This window comes from Schistosoma haematobium, chromosome ZW (assembly GCF_000699445.3).
Source record: "Schistosoma haematobium chromosome ZW, whole genome shotgun sequence".
Lineage (NCBI taxonomy): Eukaryota > Metazoa > Platyhelminthes > Trematoda > Strigeidida > Schistosomatidae > Schistosoma > Schistosoma haematobium.
This window is the reverse complement of record NC_067195.1, coordinates 40,657,191-40,680,820: the sequence shown is the minus strand read 5'-3', so window position 1 is coordinate 40,680,820 and position 23,630 is coordinate 40,657,191. Positions and strand designations below refer to the sequence as shown.

General features: G+C 36.7%; 1 protein-coding gene across 2 annotated transcripts; it reads left to right on the top strand.

The window, feature by feature from the left end:
• Nucleotides 1–281: 281 nt before the first annotated feature.
• TCF25_1 (Transcription factor 25) lies at nucleotides 282–23,210 on the top strand. Of its 2 annotated transcripts, XM_051211381.1 has the most exons (10): nucleotides 282–763; nucleotides 806–1,047; nucleotides 4,229–4,325; nucleotides 10,609–10,731; nucleotides 11,345–11,528; nucleotides 12,137–12,545; nucleotides 14,463–14,652; nucleotides 15,970–16,164; nucleotides 18,602–18,813; nucleotides 20,650–23,210. In XM_051211381.1, the coding sequence occupies exons 1-10, from the start codon at nucleotides 332–334 to the stop codon at nucleotides 20,762–20,764; spliced, it is 2,199 nt and encodes a 732-aa protein (XP_051071436.1). In that variant the 5' UTR covers nucleotides 282–331; the 3' UTR covers nucleotides 20,765–23,210. The 2 variants fall into 2 exon arrangements, with proteins under 2 accessions (XP_051071436.1, XP_051071435.1); XM_051211380.1 differs by lacking the exon at nucleotides 11,345–11,528 and having other exon boundaries at nucleotides 12,137–23,210.
• The last annotated feature ends 420 nt before the right edge of the window (nucleotides 23,211–23,630 follow it).

Here is a 23,630-nt window from a genome sequence, read left to right as displayed (position 1 = left end):
AAGAATATCTGCTTGGGAGTGTCATTTGCACAGACAAAAAAATAAGAAAGACCACAATGGACTTTTTGTAGACACAACTGAGTCCTGCAGTATACTAAACAATGAATAGTTTGCTATGACCCAAGATAGTACATCATTTTTGTGGCCTAAGCCTGTCTGCATAAGAGATTGGATACTATTCTAATAAGAGAATGGAAAAAGGTTTAATGTTTTGAACAGCAAGCATTCACTGATCATTGAAATTGTTTCGAACAAGCTTCAATCGACTTACTGTAGTTTTACTTGTTGCACTTTTTTAAGTATTGACCTTGACATAAGTCTATAGTATGTGATGTCTCTTAGGTTGCTTTTTGGCTCAGTGAAACTAAGACATCTTTGGATGCTAGTTTTGGCATATGTTATCTCGTTCATTGTGGTGGATCATCATAGCTTTTCGCTGATACCAGTTTGGGCTTTACATTTAAAAACTAATAAACATGTTCCAGTTGAGTCAGATGGAAATTCTAGCAATTTGTTTAGCACAGTTGTCGAGTACTCATCACACAATTGGAGCATCTACTTGTCAGTTACTGTTCCTCAATCAAATAGTAGTTCTTCATACGATTTGGTCGTTTTCCAACTCCCTATGTCAAAGTCACTTGAGTTTTCTGTTATGGATCCTGATCGTAAAATAGCTAATTTTCTAAATTTCCGAAAAATACAGTCAAACAGTTTTAACCGAAAACCGGTCAGGTTGAAATCTTTGTTTTATAAAGGTAGTTTGGTAGGTTTAGTTTGTTGCTAGGCATGTACTTTTTGGGTTTAGATCCATGTGGTTGTAGAATGTCGCAAAATTAGCTCTCCAGTGAACTCTTATGTTTTACTTGAGATTGCTGTGTACAATAGTCAGCTCAGAGAGACATGGAGGAGAGCTCTTTACCAAATTCTACTGGATGAGAATGCGCTAGACTTCAAATCAGTTCCTATCTCCTTATCACTTGATTTAACATGCGGTTTGGTTTATCCTAGACTTTGTGGGGTGATCTTTGTCGGTTTCCTGACAAATAAGTAAGTTTGATCATCTAAATACTTCTTCTTGTAAGGATTGATATATGTCACCTAATGCCAGGGATTTCCCATTTTCTATTCTACTGAATTATGTTTAGAAATTTACAAAATGATCGTTTAAGTACGTCATGGCAAAACAAATGGTTTTGGCGTCCTAATCACTGATGGTATTAGGGTAGTTAGTGTCTAACTACGACAAATATTCCTTATCAATGCATTGGTGGTATAAACATTGTTATGTTATTCACAAACAAAACTACATTATTAAGGAAAAAATCTAGTTTTCGGAACCCCTGAAACTGATGTTAGTGTTATTTAGTGTAGCCACCTTATTGATGATATGAATCCTGCTCACGAAAGCCGATTGAAATTTGACTTGCTACTGTGGAAACATTCACTTTGTGACTGAGACTAGCAACATGGTGGAACAATTTCGACAACTTTCCTGTTTACATCAATAACATGACGGTTAAGGATGAACCATAACAGAAAGTTCAGTGTTTAATTTGATTGTTCCAAAAACGGCTGCGATTTGTTTTAAAACCATCATGTAAGTAATGTTAAGACGGAGCGTCAAGTTAGATTTCGGAATACTTAATTGCGCGAAATTACATAATAATAACCACTGAAGCCTAAGGTTAATACCACTATGCTAGCGTACATACAGTCCAGCACGAAGTCAGGTGCATGCTTCATTCAACCGCTGAAGCCTGGGGTAAATGCCACTAAGCCAGCGTGCATACTTCATTATATATTTTTAGGTCGTGATAATGATCCATCCGCAGGTTCACCTACGGAAACCTTGTTACAACTTTTACTTCCTCTAATTAGTCAGATTAAGTCATCTCAGCATCAGTCGAGTGGCGAAGCCACTACAACGACACTAATCCAATCGGTAGTAGCGATGGGCGGTGTGTACAAAGGGCAGGGACATAATCAGCGCAAGCTTATGAGTTACATTTACCAGGAATTCCTCATTCACGGGGATTAATTGCAAACCCCAGTCACGAACTTGATGAAACAGTTTGCCCAACCCTTTCGGCCAGGTGGTCAGACTCGTTGGCACCGTCATTGTAGCGCACGTGTGTCTCCAGACATCTAAGGGCATCACAGACGCGTTATTGCTCAATTTCGTGCCACTTAAATATGACGCTTGTCCCTCTAAGAAGTAAAAAGTGGTACCGCACCCGCTGGCTCACGACCACACCACTCCATAAAAAGCAATGGAAGCCACGCCCTAAACGAGCACAGAGGACCAGTCTACTATTTATCAGGTTAAAGTTCTTGTTTGTCATCGGAATTAACCAGACAAGTCGCTCCACCAACTAAAAACGGCCATACGCGTTTGGTGTGATCGTTAAGTACGTTCGCATCTATTCAACTGTAACAGGGTTGTTCATGACCAGGTTCAAGACAGAATCAATGCAGTTAAACCATGAGATAGGTTTTATCTGTTGGATTGTTTTGTTTTAAAATAGATTCATTGCAAATTTGGAAGTACGTTTGTTTCGAATTTATTTAGATCGTACAAATAAACTTTTAAACTTTTTAGTCTGTGTCACGAGTTTATCCCCCTTATCTTGGTTTCTGTGATACTCAGCAACCGTGCACATACACTATTATGCTAAACTGCAAGCTTCAGGTTTATGTCATACTTATGTACTGGATAGTGATACTACTGTTGCAGAGGTAGAATTCAAACATTAAGAGTCGCCAATCCACTGCTGTTTATGGAATTAATTCGCTACTGTAGTTAAAGCACTTGGTTGGTTTGACCCCACTGAACTAAGACATAGTTGTTACTTTCTTTTGGTCTTAGCATAATCATTTCCTGTATTATGAATCGTGTTTTGTGACTGTACGTATACTGTGTCAAATCAAAAACTGGTTTTAGAGGATAACGGTTGTTTAGTGTTGCAAAGCAATCTAGCGATTTTCCACTTTCAGATCTAAATGTCTGCTATATGCTGACTTGAGAGGCTTCTAATGGCCCTACAGCTTTGCAACACTTAGCATCAATTTTCAGTTCAAATCGGTCCCTTGAATTCTGTATACTGATCATCCATAGCTTTGCTTGATTAGTCATAAGGTGACCATCGAATCCCCAGTTTTGAATCTGTATTCCTTGGTCATGTCATTACAGTCTACGGAATTTTATAGATCCTAGGTTTAATCTAAAATGCTCGCGCATATCTATCATTTTGCTTCATATTTAAGTACTTCTTTATTAGAATTTCCAAATTTATAAAAACTGTATACTATGGATGTCAAAATGGGTTAATGTAGTTGAATTCCATGTAAATCAACACTTTCTAAGACTATTTGAACTTAAGGTCTTACCTTTAAATTTTCCCGAACGATTTCTGTCCTATTTAGCTACATACTGTTAAGATTTACGTGTTTTTATCAATGATAATCATTAGTACTAGATTAGATAACTTATATAGTCTCTGGTTATCTCATTTACAGAGATTATTTTTCATAGACTCAAATTAATGCTTTTTATACCTTATTCAAGAGCACATAGTACTTTCACAAAAAAACTAGTTATACAAAACCTCATCTTTGTTATATATCTTTAACTGTTCAAATATGTGTTGTACATTTATTTATACTAAGGAACTATGATTTTTTGACCATATTAGAGTATGTAAATCAAGCTCATAACAGTGTTATGAGGTTGATGGCTAGGTGTTGTAATGATCGTACTTCAATTATATCCTGGTCCACTTCGTCAGGTTCATATCGTCCGCAGCTGATATAAATACACAAGTACGACAATTATTCACTAACTTCCAATGAACACGAAAGCTCACAGTTCTTTCTCTTATGAAAACACTTTTCAGTCCCACGGTGCAGAGTGCATAACCATTGTATAAATACCAATCAACAGTAAACGAATAACAAACCACCATAGTTTTTTCCATGATCTACGTAAAAGTGTCTTAATGCGCTCATTAATTTAAAAATGACGAATATAACGTGCTTAACAAACAAATATGCTTATTTGTCTACTTAAGTGTACTAGTGTTTTTATTACTTCTTCTCACAGTTCTAACATATTTCTGAACATTCATTTATTCATCCTTAGTAGTCTGCATTATTCAAAGCAAAGGATCTTTTAAAGGCCGTAATTTTAGCAATATTTCATTTTATACAATTGTTTCTTCATCTTCCCTAGTATCAGCTTATCACATTACTCTACCATATCCCTTTCATTGGATGATGGGGAAATACTTTGGCACCATCTAGTTGGTGATTTTGAAGATTCGATAAAAGTAAGATAAGTTTGATTATAAAGTGCTATGTAAATAAACAGGTTAGTGTTCCTTTTTACACTGTCATTATTGGAAATGTGTAGATGTTTTTCAGCCTACTTTCACAACGTAGCGCATAGCTTTATGATTTAAAATAGACTAAATTATTTCCACTGATAACAAAAACTATCTCTTTCAGTATAGGAGATCGTGAAAATTGTTGAATTCCGTAGTTTTAGACCACATCCTGACTTTCTTGGATAACCATTGAAAAACAAGAAGCACTAGATAGACTATCTGTGAAACTCAAAATATTGCACAGTAAAAGTGTATACTTAATCCCTTGTTCACTACTGATCGTTTAGAATTTTACTTATAAAACTACTGATGTAGATTTTATTTATTGAGTTAAATTTTTAGTGGAAAATATGCATGTTAGGACGTTCCAAAATTAACGGAATTAATGACTTTGTTTACGCCTGTTACTCTTCATGGAGGAGCACAGGCCGCCCACAAGCATTATTATTATTATTATTATTATTATTACTATTATTATTATTATTATTGTCTGCTTTATTCAGTATTATATTTTTGGTACAATATAGAATTCTCAGCGCAAAGTATTTCAACAAGTTTCCGTTTCTTTCTTCTTGGTCGGTCCTGGCGATAAATATTGAGTGATCACCAGTTAGATGTTAGCACTTCAGTGAATGAACATCTGAATAATGTGCATTCTTTTCGTTGTATATTGCCAGCAACCACATTGTCTCTTATTGAGTTTTTTGTAACTTTGACAACGAAAGGTTGTACACTTTTCAGAAACGCAGCAGGATAGGTTATGCGATTAATAAACATAATGATATATTAAAACAAACAAAAATAGATAACTTGTTGAAATATCTAGATGGCAGGAACAGGTAGCCCAGATGCTCAAGCAGGCCGCCCTTTTCTCCACCCAACTCCAACTGGGCAATCCTTCTCGGTTGCTATTCATCATTTCGATGCCTGCTTCCAATATCCAACGCAATATGCTCTTTGGTCTTCCTCTTTTCCGTTTCCTTCCAGGATTCTAGTTAGCGCTTGCTTCGTGATGCAGTTTGGTGATTTCCAGAATGTATATCTTATCCACTTCCATCATCTTTTCTTAATTTTCTCCTTAGCTGGGACCTGCTTTGTTCTCTCCCAACCAACGGATATTGAGTATAATGCGTAGACAATTGATTATGGTTGTGGTAGTTCTCCAAGTTTCAGCTCCGTACAATAGAACTGTCTTGGCGTCCGTATTGCAGATTGTGACTTTGATATTGGTTGACAGTTGTTTTGTGTCCCATATGTTGTCCAACTATACGAAAGCTGTCCTTTCTTTAGCATTCCTTGCCTTTAAGTCTGCATCAGATCCTCCTTGTTCATCGATGATGCTTCTCAGGTACGTGAATGTTTTCACCTCTTCCGGAGTTTCTCCATCAAATCTAATCCGATTGGTTTTCGCCGTGTTGTATTTGGAGATCTTACTTTTTACCTTGTGTATGTTGAGGACTACTGATGCAGTGGCTACTGCTACACTGGTTCTCTTGGTATGCATTCGCTCGTGTGTGTGTGGGATAGAAGAGCTAGGTCATCTGAAAAGACCATATCGTCTAGTTGCATGCAAGCTGTCCATTGTATTCCGTGCTTCCCCTCAGGAGTAGCTTACTTACTTACGCCTGTTACTCCTCGTGAAAGAGCATAGGCCGTTCACCAGCATTCTCCATCCAACCCTGTCCTGGGCAGTCCTTTACAGCTCTTTCCAACTGTTATTCATCTTTTTCATGTCTGCTTCTATTTCCCGACGTAATGTGTTCTTTGGCCTTCCTCTTTACCACTCCCCTACAGGATCCCAAGTTACGGCTTGTCTCGTGATGCAGTTTGATGATTTGCGTAATGTTTGTCCTATCCATTTCCATCGTCTTTTCCTAATTTCCTCTTCAGCTGGAAGCTGGTGTATTCTCTCCCACAAAAGGCTGTTGCTGATGGTATCCGGCCAATGGATGTTGAGCATCCTGCGAAGACAGCTATTTATGATTACTTGTACCTTCTTGATGGTGGTTGTAGTAGTTCTCCAGGTTTCAGCTCCATGCAGTAGAACTGCCTTGACGTTGGTATTGAAGATTTTGGCTTTGATATTGGTTGACAGTTGTTTTGAGTTCCATATATTCTTCAGTTGTAGGGATGAGGCCCTTACTTTGCCAATCCTCGCCTTTATGTCTGCATCTGAACCTCCTTGTTCATCGATGATGCTTCCCAGGCATGTGAGGGATTCTACATCTTCCAGAGTTTCGCCATCAAGAGTGATTGGATTGGTGTTCTCCGCTTTGAATTTGAGGACCTTGGTTTTCCCTTTGTGTATGTTGAGGTCTACTGATGCAGAGACTGCTGCTACTGTCTGTCTTTATCTGCATTTGTTCATGTGTATGTGATAGGAGGGCTAGGTCATCTGCGAAGTCCAAATCGTCCAATTGGTTCTGAGCTGTCCATTGTATGCCGTGTTTTCCCTCAGATGTCGAGGTCTTCATAATCCAGTCGACCACCAGAAGAAAGAGGAAGGGAGAGAGTAGACAGCCTTGTCTGACTCCGGTCTTTACTTGGAATGCATCTGTCAGCTGTCCTCCATGCACGACCTTGCACTGTAGTCCGTCGTATGAGTTCCGGATAATGTTGACAGTCTTTTCAGGAACTACATAGGGTCGAAGAATTTTCCATAACGTTCTCCTATCTACACTGTCAAATACCTTTTTATAATCAATGAATTTGATGTACAGTGACGAGTTCCACTCAATTGATCGTTCGACGATGATGCGTAGTGTCTCCATCTGGTCGGTGCACGACCGATCCCTACGGAATCCAGCTTGTTGATCTCGAAGTTGAGCGTCTACTGCGTCTTTCATCCGGTTCAGCAACACTCTGTTAAAGACTTTCCCTGGTACTGACGGTAGTGTAATGCGCTTGTGGTTTTCATATTTGCTCATATCTCCTTTCTTCGGAATCTTGATGAGGTGTCCTTCTTTCCAGTCCATCGGCACTTGTTCCTCCTCCCAAATCCTTTTGAGTAAAAGGTGAAGCATGTTTGTAGTTACTTCGATGTCTAACTTCAGTGCTTCATGTGGTATATTGTCGGGTCCTGCTGCTTTCCCGCTCTTGATTTGTCTGATGGCCACTCTGATTTCTTTGGTCGTTGGTGGATTGGCATCTATAGGATGATCTGTGTGTGCTGCTTCGATGTTCGGTGGATTCATTGAAGCCGACCCATTCAGGATTTCCTCGAAGTATTCTACCCATCTGTTCCGCTGTTGTTGAATTTCAGTGATTGGCCTGTCTTCTTTGTCTTTGACCGGTCTCTCTGTTTACTATATCTCCCTACTAGTTTTTTCGTCGTATCGTAAAGCTGTTTCACATTTCCTTCACTTGCAGCTTTTTCCACTGTCGTTGCTAGTTCTTCCACTCGTTTCTTGTCGGCTTTAATGCTCTTCTTCACTTGCTTGTTTGCTTCTATGTATTCAGCTTGTGCTTGGACTTTCTCTGCTCGTGTTCGGCTGTTGTTAATTGCTGTCTTCTTGTTCTTCCTTTCTTTGATCCTGTCCAGTGTTTCTATAGAGATCCATTCCTTATGATGATGCTTCTTGAGGCCCAGAACCTCCTGACACGTTGAAGTTAATGCTTCTTTGATACCTTTCCAGTTGTCCTCCATAGTAGTTTCTTCTTCTTTCAGTAGATCCGGTAAGGCTTTGAACCCGTTGAGAGCTATCTTGAATTCATTGAGTGTGTCAGTATCTCGAAGGAAGGCTGTATTGAACCTTTGTAGTACTGTTTGTCCAGTTGTCCAGTTCTTTTTCAGCTTCAGTTTTAAATTGGCTACAACTAGGTGGTGATCCGAAGCTATGTCAGCACCTCTCCTGGTTCTCACATCTTCCATTGTCCTTCGGAATTTTTGTTGATGCAAATATGATCTATCTGGTTCTCTGTAGTGTGGTCCGGCGAGATCCATGTAGCCTTGTGTATACGCTTGTGTGGAAATATTGTGCCTCCTATGACCAATTTGTTGAATGCACATAGATGTGCAAATCTTTCTCCATTTTCGTTTCTCTCTCCCAGTCCATTTCTTCCCATAATATCTTCATATCCAGTGTTGTCTATTCCGACTTTGGCGTTTAGATCTCCCATCAGAATGGTGAGGTCCTTTCTTGGGCACTTCTCTATGATTGATTGCAGCCTCTCATAGAATTGATCTTTAATGTCGTCGTTGCTATGATTGGTGGGTGCATAACATTGAATGATATTCATTGTGATCCCCTCATTCTTTGTTTTGAATGATGCTTTGATAATTCCCATCCTACAAGTGCATTTCGTGCTACTTTGGATAGCATTAGAGCAACCCCCTGAGTGTGTGGAGCATTTTCCTCTTCGTGACCGGAGTACAGCAGTATCTCTCCCGTATTTAGCTTTTCTTGTCCAGCTTGGGTCCAATGGGTTTCGCTGATTCCCAGTACTGCCAAGTTGTATCTCCTCATTTCCATTGCTATTTGACTGGTCTTCCCGGTCTCCCACATTGTCCGTACGTTCCATGTACCTATAAAAATTTTGCTCTGGTTGTTAGAAGGGGCATCGGCCTCGTGGCTTCCGAAGGAGCTCGGTTTTCACCATGAGGCGTCATAACTCTTCTAAATGAAGACCTTCTAACTCCCAGGGCAGAATTTAAATGGTTTGAATTATTTGTTTCTGGTTAGCGTTTTTTAGCGAGTTAGTTTTCTACGGGATGGGGTCGCTAACCCAATGCCCAACCATCATCGTCTACCTGAGCTTGGGACCGGCAGTAACTCTAGAAGAGCTAGAGGTGAAGTTCCTCAGAAGTAGAAGTCTTCATAATCCAGTCAACCACCAGAAGAAAGAGAAAGGGGGAGAGTAAGCAGACTTGACTGACACCGATCCTCACTTGGAATGCGTCTGTCAGCTGTCCTTCAAGCGCGATTTTTCAGTGTAGTCCATCGTATGATTTGCGATTGATTCTGACGATTTCCACAAATACACTATAGATTCGAAGAACATCACATAATAATCTTCTATCCACGCTGTCAAATGCTTTCTCATAATCAAGTTAGTTGATGTGTGTTGACGAGTTCCACTCAATCGATTGTTCAACGGTGATCCGTAGTGTTAGGATTTGGTCTGTGCACGATCGATCCCTACGGAATCCAGTCTGTTGATCTCGAAGTTGGGTGTCTACTGAATCTTTCGTCTGGTTCAGCAACACTATCGAAAACTTCTAGTGATACCGATAGTACTGCGATGCCTCTTCAGTTCTCACATTTGCTTAGATCTCCTTTCTTTTGTATTTTGATGAGGTCTCCTTCCTTCCAGTTTATCAGCGTCACTTGTTTCTCATCGAAAATCTTCGTGAATAGAGTGTGGATCATGTTTGCAGTTGCTTCTATGTCTGACTTCAGTGCTTCGGCTGGTATATTGTCAGGTCCTACTGATTTCCCACTCTTGATTTGTCTGATGGCCATTCTGACTTTTGATCGTTGGTGGAGTGACCTCTGTTGGAGGTCTGTGTGTGCTGCTGCTATGTTTGGTGGGTTCAGTTGAGCTGGACTATTCAAGAGTTCAAATTGTTCTGACCATTTGTTCCTCAGCTCTTGAATCTCAATGTTCTAACCTGTTCGTTCGGGTTGAATATATTTCCCTGCTGGTCTTTTCGTCGGATCGTATCTTTGTTTCATATTCCTTTTTATGCTATCATTGTTATGTCTTACACATATTTGCATTTACCAGCTCTAACGCTCTTTTCACTCGTTTTTTGCCTCTATGTATTTAGTTTGTTTCTGACTTTCTCTGCTGTTAAACCACACGTATGACGCTTGAGTTTGTAAACCAGAGTAAGTAGAATAGATCTCGACTTGCAATCTATTTGACTGTCCAGGGATCTTGGTACCTGCGTCGTAGCCCCATAGAATTGAGCTATTCTGTTCAGTTCTTAGTGTAAAAGCTTGGATAGTGTCTGGTTCTCCTGAAAACCAACGTAAAATTATTCTCTTGCAGAGTGTATTTGTATAATTGTAATCCACTAGTTATGAATGAATATCTTGAAATATTAGATCATGGACTGAATACTACTTAGAATGAATACTAATCAGTAATAGCGTTTAAATCTATGACGTATCAAATAATTCTACGTAATATTGTTCTTCCCTGTGAATTATCGATTGAATAGGTGATTTTGATGAAAGTAAATTGCATCACTGTATAATACACGTCATTTTTTTCAACGTAGGCTTATGAAAGTGATTTAGTTTTGAAGAACTGGAAAATACGCATTTCGAAACAATATCTGTTTAGAACACATATTGATGAATCCCCGTGGACCGAATTTACTGAAAGTCTCTCCCATATTTTCGTAAGTTTTATTACTATAATTCTATTACTAAGCTTGTTATTCGACTTCATTTACTATGAATCTTGTTTATTAGTTTTTAAAGAAGGAAACCTTGTTATAGGATTTCTCAGAAGAGCCCAGATCTTTGAATATTGTGTTCACGTTTCAAAGTCTCATCAATCCAAGTCGTGGTATTTTTATAAAGAGGTTACCACAAGTTCACTAATGCAAGTGAATAACTTTGTCTCTTACAATGCCTTTTTAGACCTTTTAAGATTCGATTTCTTGAGTTTTACTCCTGTAACTTCCCTCCTGAACGAGTCAACCTGGTTGTGTTCATTCATTTGTCATTTTGAGATGAGACTATATGGCTGATTCTTTTGTGTAGGTTTCGCTGAATATATGTTACGTGTTGTATGGAGAGAGGTTTACTTGGGTGAGCGACATGGGTCGCCAACTGTTTAATGTACTTGTTGGTGACTTAAGCGAATTATTTTATTTATTAGCCCTCCTCACTAAACAATCTTTGTCTCTAATATAGCATATTTATTACTAAACGTAAGATATGCATAATATATTTTATTTTGTGCGTTGAGTATTTAACTAGCCTCAATTCCTTATTTATCATTTGTAGCCTGTTCGTTGGTATGGTGTGGGTAGTTGTGAAATTCGCCTTGTATATGCAAAGAAACACTCAGAATATCCTGTAGAAAAGTCTCTGCGTACCCCAAATGCAATTGCTGTGATCCATCAATCAGGTCTAGATCTTCTAGATTTAAAATCTGGTCATCCGCTTATGACTATTACTTTAAGATGGAGTGAGTAAAGAGCTTACTGGTTTTTTCTTGGAAGAATTGTTGCGATGTCAGAATATGACCATGTTTGGTTATTCCTTAGCATAGACCTCACGATATTGCTGAGAAACTGCATTCTAGGTTCGTTGAATCAAAGTTTGACAATGGTTACCTTTCAACTGAGATAAGAGATTAGATTTTACTTAACAAGCTATTAAAAACTACTAAAGGTTATCTTAATATTTTTTAACTGAACACTAGTATTGGTTTTTTTCAGTCATCCATTTGTCTACAAAATTAATGTTAAACTTCGCATTTGTAAATTTGAAGACGTTTAAGTTGTAAATAGTTAACAAAGTGGTAAGGAAAAAGTAGTTCTAAACATTATATACTTTGCAAGCCATTAGGCAGGCAGAAAACTACACATAACTGGAAAAACAGTGAGCCTCTAATAGTACCACACTTTCGAAGATCATTTTCTGCCAAAAATATATCTAATCGATGCTATACATTTCGTCTTTAAACAAATATCAAACGCGATATTGAAGACACTTATTTTGTGCTATTTAAATTTTATTAGTTTGAGAAAAATATAATAGAACGTCCTACTTATGTACGCTTTCCTATTTTAGAGATCGGATCAACTTATACCATTCTCTCTACTCCGGTATCTGGTGGTCTGATTAGTCGCCAGCTTGGATCGCCTACAATTTATGAACTACGAATTGCTTCGGAAATTACGGATTCCCCATCAAATGGTTTGAAGATAAAAGTGCATTCTAGTTCTGACCATGTTAATTCATCTCTGGAGAGTGACTTTTCACATACTGTCGACTGTCAGGGTATATTCATCCGTCACGAATCTGCACCTAACAGCTGGCAAGCAGTCAAATCGTTTTACTCAAACGAAATGATTGCAATTCATTCATCGACTTATCATGGTTTGTGTCGTCCTTTCAGAATGTGGGAGTATTCCAGACTAGGTAGATCTAATTGGCAAGAAGATTCAAGAAAATCTACTCCACCAGTTGTGGTGAAAAGGTAGTTTTAAAAGTCGTTTTTATGTGCTTTTATTTAAATAGTGACACGAATCAAATTAATGAATCAAGTTAATGGCTTATAAAACTTGCTGGTTCGGTTATGAATTAGTCATATCATTACTAGGTTTTCAACAACGTTTCATCTTTTGACTATAAATTCCAATGCTTTAGTCAGTCATAATCAAAATATAGCGCGGCATAAATATACGTTATCCCAAGTTGCCATACCATATCAGGATGATGAGATGAAATCAATAAGTAGCAAACAAACCAAAATAATGTAATAGTGATGACCATGAGAACGATCCAACATTGAGAATATGATTCAAGAAGACAGAATAAAAATGGTATACATAGAAGATTTAGAGGAGGATAAACGATAAATATGTGTCATTGTGACCAATTCTGAGTCGTCTCTCCTAAAGTCTCTAACCATTGATCTCAGTTGTGTGTCCACCTTCTAACATACTTCATAGGTTGTTTTGTTTGGCCACCTGTAGCGTTTTTCCAACCTACCTTTACTCCATCCAGCATTGCACATTGATTTAGTTTGTGCTTATGTGCGCATAACATATGTCTCAGCCATATCAATCTATGAAGATTCATAGCCTCATTAACTAATTTGGCGCCTTTAACACTACTTTTGGCTTTTGATAATCCTTTATAACCATGGTTCTAGAGCTTATGACTTCTTTTTGTGCTAGATATTTGTGGCATAGATTTCGAATATAATCAACACTAAGACAGAATTTGTTTAGTTCAATGAAGGTAGAAAGGTTCATTAGCTAAGAAATAGGTCGATGAAGTTGATTTTATCAGACAAATTTGTTTCATCTATTCCTGTCATATTGTTTCTGCTTAATGATTTCTCATCCTGTGAAAACACTTTATGTTGTTGGTTGATACCTGATTTATTCGGCACCATTTAGGTAAGAGACTGAGTAACGTTTTTTACTAATTTGCTGAAAAGACTTTATTAACCAACTAAATATAGACGTTAAGTGTTCGCGCGCGAGATCGAAGGTCCTGGGTTCAATTCTTGTGTGCAGGGTCGTAAATTCGCACTGATGAGAAGTCCCATACGAAGACAAAATGGCCGGTTAGTGCTCCCAAGTTTTCAGTGGTGGTCTAATTGAAACCTTGGTTCATAATTTAAATGAAATTCAATCATCTTCACGACCCCATTCTGATAAATATAAAAGTTATTATTAAGATGATGATTTGATTAAAACATACATTTTAACAGTCCTACATATTTATTTCTTAATGGTTTTCAAAAATGCATACTACCAGTGAATTCTGTTGTAAAACATAGTGGTCTTATATTTTATAACTGACATCAATCATGAATCAGGCTAAATGTTAAGGCTTGTTTAAAATATAATGTTTATTTTTTGATGACTTGAATAAATTCTGATGACTTAGTGAATACTTCACTCAACATACGGTTTGGATTATCTCACATCTTTAATTGCATTCGTGAATGGATAGAGGTTTAAAGTAAAATAAATTTTCTAGTGTTCTATTAGACAATACAATATACAGCTCGACATTCTTTTATTTTTGTCAGTTCAAGACTAATCATAGCAACTCAGTCGGGTTGTGTACTCACTTTATTTACCATGATCTAATAATAAGATCGATTTTATTTGGGAAAATGCCCTTAAGAATAAGGTAATGAGTAGATGGAGACTATCATCGTTTTCGCTCAATGAATCTTCATTTCGTTTGGGCGCCTACTAAGCCTCATCGTTCCACACACAACTGAGTTAATGCAGCCGAACTTAAGTGATAACTATTATTAAGCGAAGTGAGTTGTCTCTATTTTCATTTATCGGTATTAAAATGGTCATAAACCTATGTAACGATTAGTGTACGCCACTTGATCTCTTATTTTTCCTCTATTTTTGATGTACAGACATATTCCATTATCAGGCTTAGCTAGATTATGGTATTCGTTGATGCATGATAAATCTGATGAATTCAATCATTACGGTATGAATCAAGATTTAAGCCATACAAGTGATCATGAACATCATGACATTTACTTTTTAACTTCGGATGGAATTATTACTTCTGTATCGAACTATGGGTATGAAAACTGGCGCGTAAGTTAGTATATTGTTTGGTGCTAGGTTCTAATGTGTCACTTCCCAAATTGATCTTCACCACAGTATGAATAGAGATGAAATTAAGATATTTGAGCAGAGACCATATATATTAATATTGTTTAAACAATTGATCAGTGTTCGTTTTGAAAATGATAGTTCATTGTTCTTGTTCCACCGGATGTACCTGCATCCCAGAGTTGATGTTCACTCAAAGACTCGAATCCAGTTCTGCACATCAATAGGAAGATCCAAGCAACCAATACAAAATGAATTAATCCTCACTTCATTGCACAAGCTAGTGGTTATCTAGACTCAGTAGCTAAATGGATAATGTGATGGTGTTTGAAGCGAACAGTGCTGGGTTCGAGTCTCGGAGTGGACATCAACTCTGGGATTCAGGTACATAAAGCTGATGAGTCCGAAATAGGGCGGGACGCGCATCCTGGATTTCGCTGCTAGCCACTACGATCTTAGCTTATAATGCTTGTGACTGAAAGCAATATCGAGACAATCCGTACAAGATGCACATATGCCCAATAAGAGACTGATCAATCGCAGTCCTAAATATCAATGGGAGGATTTATGCAATCAATACAAAAATGAACTAAGTGCTTTATATGTTTTGTATTCTGTCATTAATCATAAGCATTTCTGGCGATATTACGGTTAGTTTCTTCCACAAAAGGGATAGGCTAGTTTTATTTGACAACCCATTATTTCTAGTGATTTATAATTGAAATTGTAATGAGTTGAACAGATTGTAGCATGCTGTTAGTATAATAAATAAATAGTGATTTCGATCAGGAATCATTTTGAAATCTTTGTAACTTCATTAATAAATTTCAGCGGACTTTTCAATTTACCTAATAAGTGCTGTTAATAACGATAAGAATGATCATTTTCAGTGCTGTTTTCACTTATCCTTTGTAAGAAAGAACAAAACCTAAAATTTTCTTGCTATTGTTGAGTTGCTTTGTTGCTTATTTTTACCGAGGATTTTTGTTTTATTCATTTACCAGTTGCTGTCATCTTACTTAAACATCATATTCTCGAAATAAAGTGTTTCTTTAGTTTGGTAGTATTGTGGTTATACTACTTATGTTGACAAATGTAAGTAGTATGTAACTGATCAGAAGTGAAATGCCTGGCATCCGAAGGTTGAGAAGATCGAATTGAAGAAAACAGGAATGTAAACAAGGATTAACTGTAGTGAAAACGAGAATGAAGGAAAGATGAAGCATTATGAATCTTTTCCCCCAAATTGACCATTTGTTCTTGTTGCATTCAAATCATTGTCTTGAAAATTGTTTGTAGGTAAATTCTGAAGTCTCCTGGTTACAAGTTTCACGAACCTTAGGAACACTTACGTCTCATGGAGAGGAAAGATCTGTTGATAAGCATTTAGATGATCTGTACATAGAACACTTTCATCCCTCGTTAACTACAATCAATCTTGCATCTTTAGGACAAGGATTTGTTCGTGATCTTAGCGTATTTTCCAAGATAAAGGTAGGTTCATATGATTTAAAAAATACCAAAAGCTTGTTGTTGAAAAACCTCTCATTTTCTATTATAACTGCCCACCAGCGTAACGAGGTCAAATCACTTTGACTGTGTTTGTATTTATGTCATCTAAACACTGACTTACAATAAAGGTAATATCCAATCACAATGAAGTCTATTCAGATTCTGGATAGTGTTGCCTGCTGACTGTATATATCAGTAGATGTATTTCTATTTACTCACTTTTTGATTTAATTTCTTTGTTAATCAGTGGGTTAGTTTGCTTTTTTAAAATTCTACCTCCGACATCTGCTTAAGTAGTTATGATTATTTGATATTTATCCGCTCTGTTGTTTGATTTAGCTCCATGTGCTTGTAGTTCAGAGTATAGGTGTTCAAATTGAATCGGCATTTACGATTAAATTTTAATTGCTAATATTTTCATTGTCGAGCTAAAAATCATCATCGGTGATACCGTTTTAGTGAATAAAGTTTACTCAATTGGATGAAAATCCAAGTGTATAACTTATTCAATCTATACTTTTTTCTTCATGGAGGGGTAATAATTCTTTTCTACTGTACTGTAATTGTTAACCAGTCTTCCAGTTATGTGAAGCCTTTAAAAGTGGGGATTTGTAGCTCAGGTTGATGATTTTGGTGGGGTTTGTTCTATGAGCTGGATGGTTCGGCCGTCGAGCTGTCATCGTTCTTCTGAACAGCGCCATCAGTAACAACTTCACGTAGATGTGCTCGGATTTTTCCACATATGACTCACAGCTTGTCCTGTAGACCTAGATTTGGACCTTTAATCTCTCATTGTTTACTTTATTTTGATTGTATATCCTATTGATTTGATTATTTTTCATATATTTGTCCATGATTTTTCTGATCTGTTGATAGATTGGATTGATTTCAATGTGTTTGTTGATTACTGATTGATATGAGTTCCAAGCTTCTAAAAATTCTTTGGTGTTTTTAGGATTCTTTCTATTCAAGATCTCGACATTCAGATTGTGCTGATGATGTTCAGAAGAACGATGACAGCTCCACGAATAAACCATCCTGCTCAGAGAACGAAACTCCACCATGAGCCTTTAAAAGTAGATTTCCAGAAAAGGTTTGAGGATCGCGTTGAGAATTCGCCTATTGGTTTTGAGTTTTAGCTTGAAATTACTAATTCAATTTCTATTATTAAAGTGTAACTTCCAAGTAAAAAACGTATATATTTTTATTGTTGTGACTTGAGACACTAATTGATATCACATGCTAAATTTACCAGCTACAATCCTGACTAGAGTTTTTTGTTAGTGCGTCTACTATTCAGTTTATATCCTAGCGTCCTTCGTTTAACTAACTATACGTTCTGACCCGCACAGTTAACTCTGTGCCGACGAAAGCTACGCTTCTATTGGTCCGCTATCCAGAAACCTTTCACTATCCCCTGCCTTAAGTCTGGAGAGCAGTTAGCAGTCAGCTTCTAGCATACCCACATTTTAATCATCCAGCCCTGCCAGCCAACACAATCAAGAACTTTCTCAAACACCCACTGGCCTATGTACACGAGTTGTCAAACTGCACAACATACCAAATAAAAAAATCACACTAAATACAATTATACTATAAGCAGTAAAGAGCGAGACACAGTACATAGTTAGCAATAATTGAGGAATGGTAAAACGTTTAACGAAAATTAGTAGGTCCATTGGAAGCTTATAATGAAGAAAACGTAGAAATACAATAATATAGTTATTCACTGATCATACAGTAAAAGCGTGTATAATAATTCGAAAAATTGTTTCACAAGTTCCAACTTTTCCAGTATTCGTTTCATTTACAGTGAAAATGATTTTTGTATCCAATTAATGATGGAACATCATATATATTACCTGGTCTAATCTGTATGCGAAATTGTGAGGATGTATATCGGTACCTAGGATTTAGTTATATCATGTTTTAGACAACTCATTAAATACAGGTGCATTTGTTCTGCCTCGAGCTATACCTTTTTTCGTTCAGTTTAGTAATATTGGTATCCAATCAAAACGGTGGGAGCGAAGAAAGCGAGCTGACATTAAACCGGCTGTGTCTGATTTTCCCTGTCTTTTTGCCTCTACGACTGATCAATACGTAGTTTTTTAAACGTATAGTTTGATGATGAGTCTACCTTCGAAATGTATTGTAATTTTTCGAATTCGGTAACAACTTGTTATTTCTATTTCTCCAGTGCGCCATTTTTCACTCGCTCTTGCTCTTGTGAACCAGCAATACTAGCTGCTTATTTAGATTGATCTTTCATCTGCAGCTTTATAGTTGATAGCTGAGTATGCTAAACACCAAGCAATGCTTTATCATACCATCTCAATCGATATCAACCAATAATAGATACCTTCATTGATGTCGAGCTTATGATTTTACTAATATTCCTTAATTGTTGTATTTCCAGCCTACAATACCTACTATGCCATTATTGGTTTCTACTGGATGGGATTCTGTTGGTGTTGTTGATCGAACTAATGGTAAATTATTGGCTGCTCATCGACTCCCAACTCAACCAACTGGTCAACCAATTGTTATTTCACTTGCACTATCCAATACAACTAAATTTTCAGAAGTTGTAAATGTTCCTACTATATTGTTGGTTCCATGTAATGATATGTACGTGTTGTTCTGTAATTAAATGTCTTTTAATGCAAAAAACATAACATCATTAGATGCTTTACTATCGAATTTCATCGAATATTTTTGTTTGCATAACTCTACCTGTAGTTCATCTGAGGTTACCACCGGTCCCATGCCCACACAAAGGGGGAGGGTTGGGAATGGGGTCAGCAACCACATCCCATAGAAAACAATCTTGCTAATAAACACTAACCAGAATAAACAAATTAAATCACTTAAACTCTACCCTCCGAGTTGAAGGGTCTTCGTTCAGAAGAATTATAACACCTTATGGCAAAAGCCGAGATACTTCAGAAGTCACGAGACAGAATCCCTTCCTAACAACCACAGCAACAATTAATATAGGTACATGGAATGTTCGGACAATGTGGGAGACTGGGAGTACCAATGAAATAGCTGCGGAAATGCGGAGATATAACTTGACGGTTCTCGGAATCAGTGAAACCTATTGAACCTAGTGTGGACAGGAAAAGATAGATTCGGTAGGGATGTTGCTGTACTCTGGTGACGAAGAAGAAAATGCTGCACACACTGAGGGAGTTGCTCTGATGCTTTCAGGAGAAGCTCGTAAAGCACTTATAGGATGGGGATCTCTTGGATCCAGGATCAACAAAGCATCTTTGAAAACAAAGAGGGAGGGAATCACAATGAAGACGGCAATCAGCAACAGTCGAACAATAACGGAGAAGGTCAAGGTACAGACCGAATACACAGAAGCAAATGAGCAAGTGGATTGGAGTATTAGAGCTGATAAGAAGAAATAGATGGAAGAGTTAGTAGTGGCAGCGGAGAAAGCTGGAAGAGCGGGAAATATGAAACAACTATATGATACAACGAAGAAACTGGTAGCGGAAAAAATAGTAAGCCAGGTAAGTCAGTCCAGAACAGAGAAGGTTAAACCAATCACTGAGAATCAAGAGCTGAGGAACAAATGGGTAGGTCAACTTGAAGAACTCTTGAATAAACAGCTCAACTGAACCCACCAAACATAGCAGCGGTACACACAGACCTCCAACAGAGGTCACTCCACCAACGATCAAAAGTCAGAATGGCCATCAGACAAATCAAGAGTGGGAAATCAGTAGGACCTGACAATATACCAGCTGAATCACTGAAATCCGAACATGCTACACGTTCGATGACGAACACTGGTGGGTGGCCTATACTCTCCCTCGAGGGGTAACATACGTATGTAAGTTTGCTTGCATACATTTTTAATCATTATTTCTGACCGTTACTGGATGCAGCTCTACTTTTTGAGATAATGGGCATATTACCAAACATCAATTGCGCTAAAGTAGTAATAACGTCTCACAAATATAATAATGTTTGTGGTGAATTAATCATCTTAAAGGCGTATCACTTACGAAGAATATGCTTCAACATAAGACGGGGTACCCCAGTTCATTTTCAATGCAATTTCAGCTAATATATATAGCTAAAATAAAGGTACACCCACAGGTGTTTACTATAAGAACCGAGGCCACATTCTTGAAGGTAAAATGAAGCACTAAATTTACAAACTAGGTTAATCTTTTATATTTAGCAAGAGATTATTGAAGTATAAAATTTGATAAAGCCAAGAGAGAAACAATGACTGATATTTCGCTCATATTTGATCGTCTGATTAGCTACTAGGAGTAAAATAACCATAAGTTAGTGATTGAATAAGTAACAGAATCCTATGTCTTCATTATTTTATGTTGTTGAGTTATTAAAATTTCCAATTGCACACTTATTTTGCGATTTCGTGTCGTATAAAATTAATTAAACTGGAATTTTCTTTTCTTTTTGCTTTATTTCCGTTTTTAGACTTGTTGGTTTTGTTTTAGTACAAAGTCTACGCATATGGCTTTTGATACCTTTGATAATTAGTTTGACTGTATCATTCTTTGTGCTTACATGGTGTTGTGATTTGGATGCATAAACTGTTGAAAACTTAAAATTAATATTATTCTGTTTTTGAATAGGTTTAGCTAATTTTTTGTATTTATGATTATTGATTCTCGGATTTTATGTGTCGATAAATTTTAATTAGTACTATTTGCCTCAACCATCATTACTTTAAGTTAGTGGGTCAACGCTGATATGGATCTGTTATTGTTATAGTCTGTTGTATTTCCTTCTAATGTTCTCCTCATTTGACTTCTCATATACTTGTGTATTTTCTTAATCGTGATAAGATCATTTGTCACATGGGATGACAGATAAAAAATTTGATAAGATTTTCATTTTTCATTACTTATATCTTTAGTTTCCTTAAATCATAATGAATTGCGATATAAACAATAATGAACGTAAAAACGAGCAGCAGTAAGGTAATTTGAAATACTTTTTGAGAAATACATCATTCTTCATTAAAGTTTTGAAAAGAGCGTTTGAAATCAAACACCCTCTATTATATATGTAAATTGAAGAACTCAACTAATTTTATTTCCCAGCATAAGGCACACAATAGTTCTCATGGGAATCCTCTCAGGAATATGATCATTACATTTTAACGCCGTAGTGAGCTGTTACGACGACTTGGAAGTCTCGACGCTTTTAAACCAACGTTTAGTTTGTTGACCACTTCATTTCTTTTTGGAATTGAAGCAGTCAATCCTGGTCTTCAGATGAGATATGAAAGCTGAAAACAGCCTAAATGAATTGTTTAAACATCTAAGGGTAGCTAAATTCTATTCGTCATTGGTAAAAAAAACCTCACAATTTAAAAGATTCAACTCTCAACATATTCTTTATTTTGGCGCCAACTTTTATTTGCGAATAAGCTTCTTATGTACCCATCCAACTAGTTGAAATTCGGATCTCAGCTCATAGATTTAAATCTGAAGTTAGTATTGGACATTACGATAAGGCAAACAAATTTTGATCATAATGAACTAATAAAAAACTGCATAGTAGGAGTGGCACATTTACATACATTTACACTTCCCTACTTCGCAATGAACAAGAGTCAGCCGCTTAGTGGTTCGACCACTATTCACTTTTCTTGAAATCTTACCCTAACTCATCATTACTTATTCAATAATATGTCATTTTTAAGATAACCCAGTCATCTTAGTCAGTGAAGGCTCATAGCATCTCTGTTTAGAACTTTGAGCTTAACACTACGGTTCCTCATTCTACACTTAATGAAACAAATTAGCAGATATGATTAACTGGGAATCTAACGAATTCGAATACATTGCACAGAAACAGCTAGTTCTTTCTCCAATAGATTTCCTACATTGTTTGTTTCATTTTCATAAATGTCCAAGGAAATAATTGTGAACAAGAGAAAAAAAGCGAAAAACGCTAATAGCATGTCGAAAAGAATTGAGACATAAATTACCCATGTTCATTAGCGTTAGCGTAATGTTTATCTCATCAGAGATTTATCGATGTGCTTATGACTAATTTATTGTTCATATGGACAACAGATAGTGATTTATCATGTTTTATTAAATTATACAATGGGAAACATGATTAATATGAGAAAAGTAAAAGGGGTGAATAAAATTTGTGGGAAGAACAGGATATGAAAAGGTATTGTTATCTATAAGTACAAAATAAACAAACAGTGGGCATAGAAAGAAGAAAGAATGTAGAAGCACCTGAAAAAGTTCGATTTTATCGTTTTACAGGAAGAAGAAATGTCACCAACCAACAGAATTAGGATTTGTGGGGTTACTTCTCGGTTATTATGAGGTATTGGGATAACAACCTTGTCGCTTATAATGTCTCATGGTCAGTATTTTAATACTGGTCTGTGTATTGGGCTTTTGGCTGAACTTAATCACCGACAGTAAGTCATCCACTGATATGAACACTCGGGTACGTTTATTTCGAAATCGCAGTTTTATGGTTGGATCATATAAATGTCATATTAAACAGGATTTCTCCCAGTTTATTAGCTTTTTATGCATGGGTAAATAATATAAATAAATTAATTTCATATATCTTACGAATCTCCACTTGTACTGGTTGAACAATATCAAATGTAACTACTACTTTTTGTGGGAATCAGTTCGAAAACTGTTTAAGACGCGTCAGGAAATTGATACTACTTTTATAGTAATTCAGTAGTATGAAGTGTAAATGTGAACTTGAGTGGTTTCTAGTGTTAGCACGTCTAGGTGGTAGGATGGATGAGAAGCCTTGTATAATCATCCATGTAATACCCAATTTTGTCAGTTGGAAAAGTCCGTGCAATTTATTGGGATTGAGTTTATCATAAATATATATAACTGCCTAGTATTCTTTGTAGTCGTATTTAGTTACGATAAGCTTGTCAGCAGTGAAAACAAGCATGGAAATTTTAATGGTTGAATAATGTTACTGTTTATATTTATTGTCACTCAACTTAAAGAAAAATGTTGGAAGCTGGCTCCTGTTTAATTTAGATTTTCCAATGTAACAGTTGTAGATAATTTTAAGCAGATAGTCATCTTAAAATTATTAATGAAGAAATTAAGGTAGGATACCTTCTACATTTTTTAAAGTTACTATTTAATGATAGTTGTCTCTAGGAATCTACTCATTGCTTCTATCATAACGATCTACTTTATTTCTTATAACATAAGTAATTAGTTTTCTAATTGGGGATATTTTTATTACTTTTATGGATCTTGTGTTTGTAGTAAGTTGATAGAATCTATTCTATGTAGGATGTTGAAAAACTGAATTTTCTTTATAATCCGGATAATAACTGCATTGCTTCATATATTAGTTGAACAGTAAGTTATAATAACATCGTACATTTTATGTGTTTATCAGTCTCAGAGAATTAGCACGGCCTACCAAGGATACAT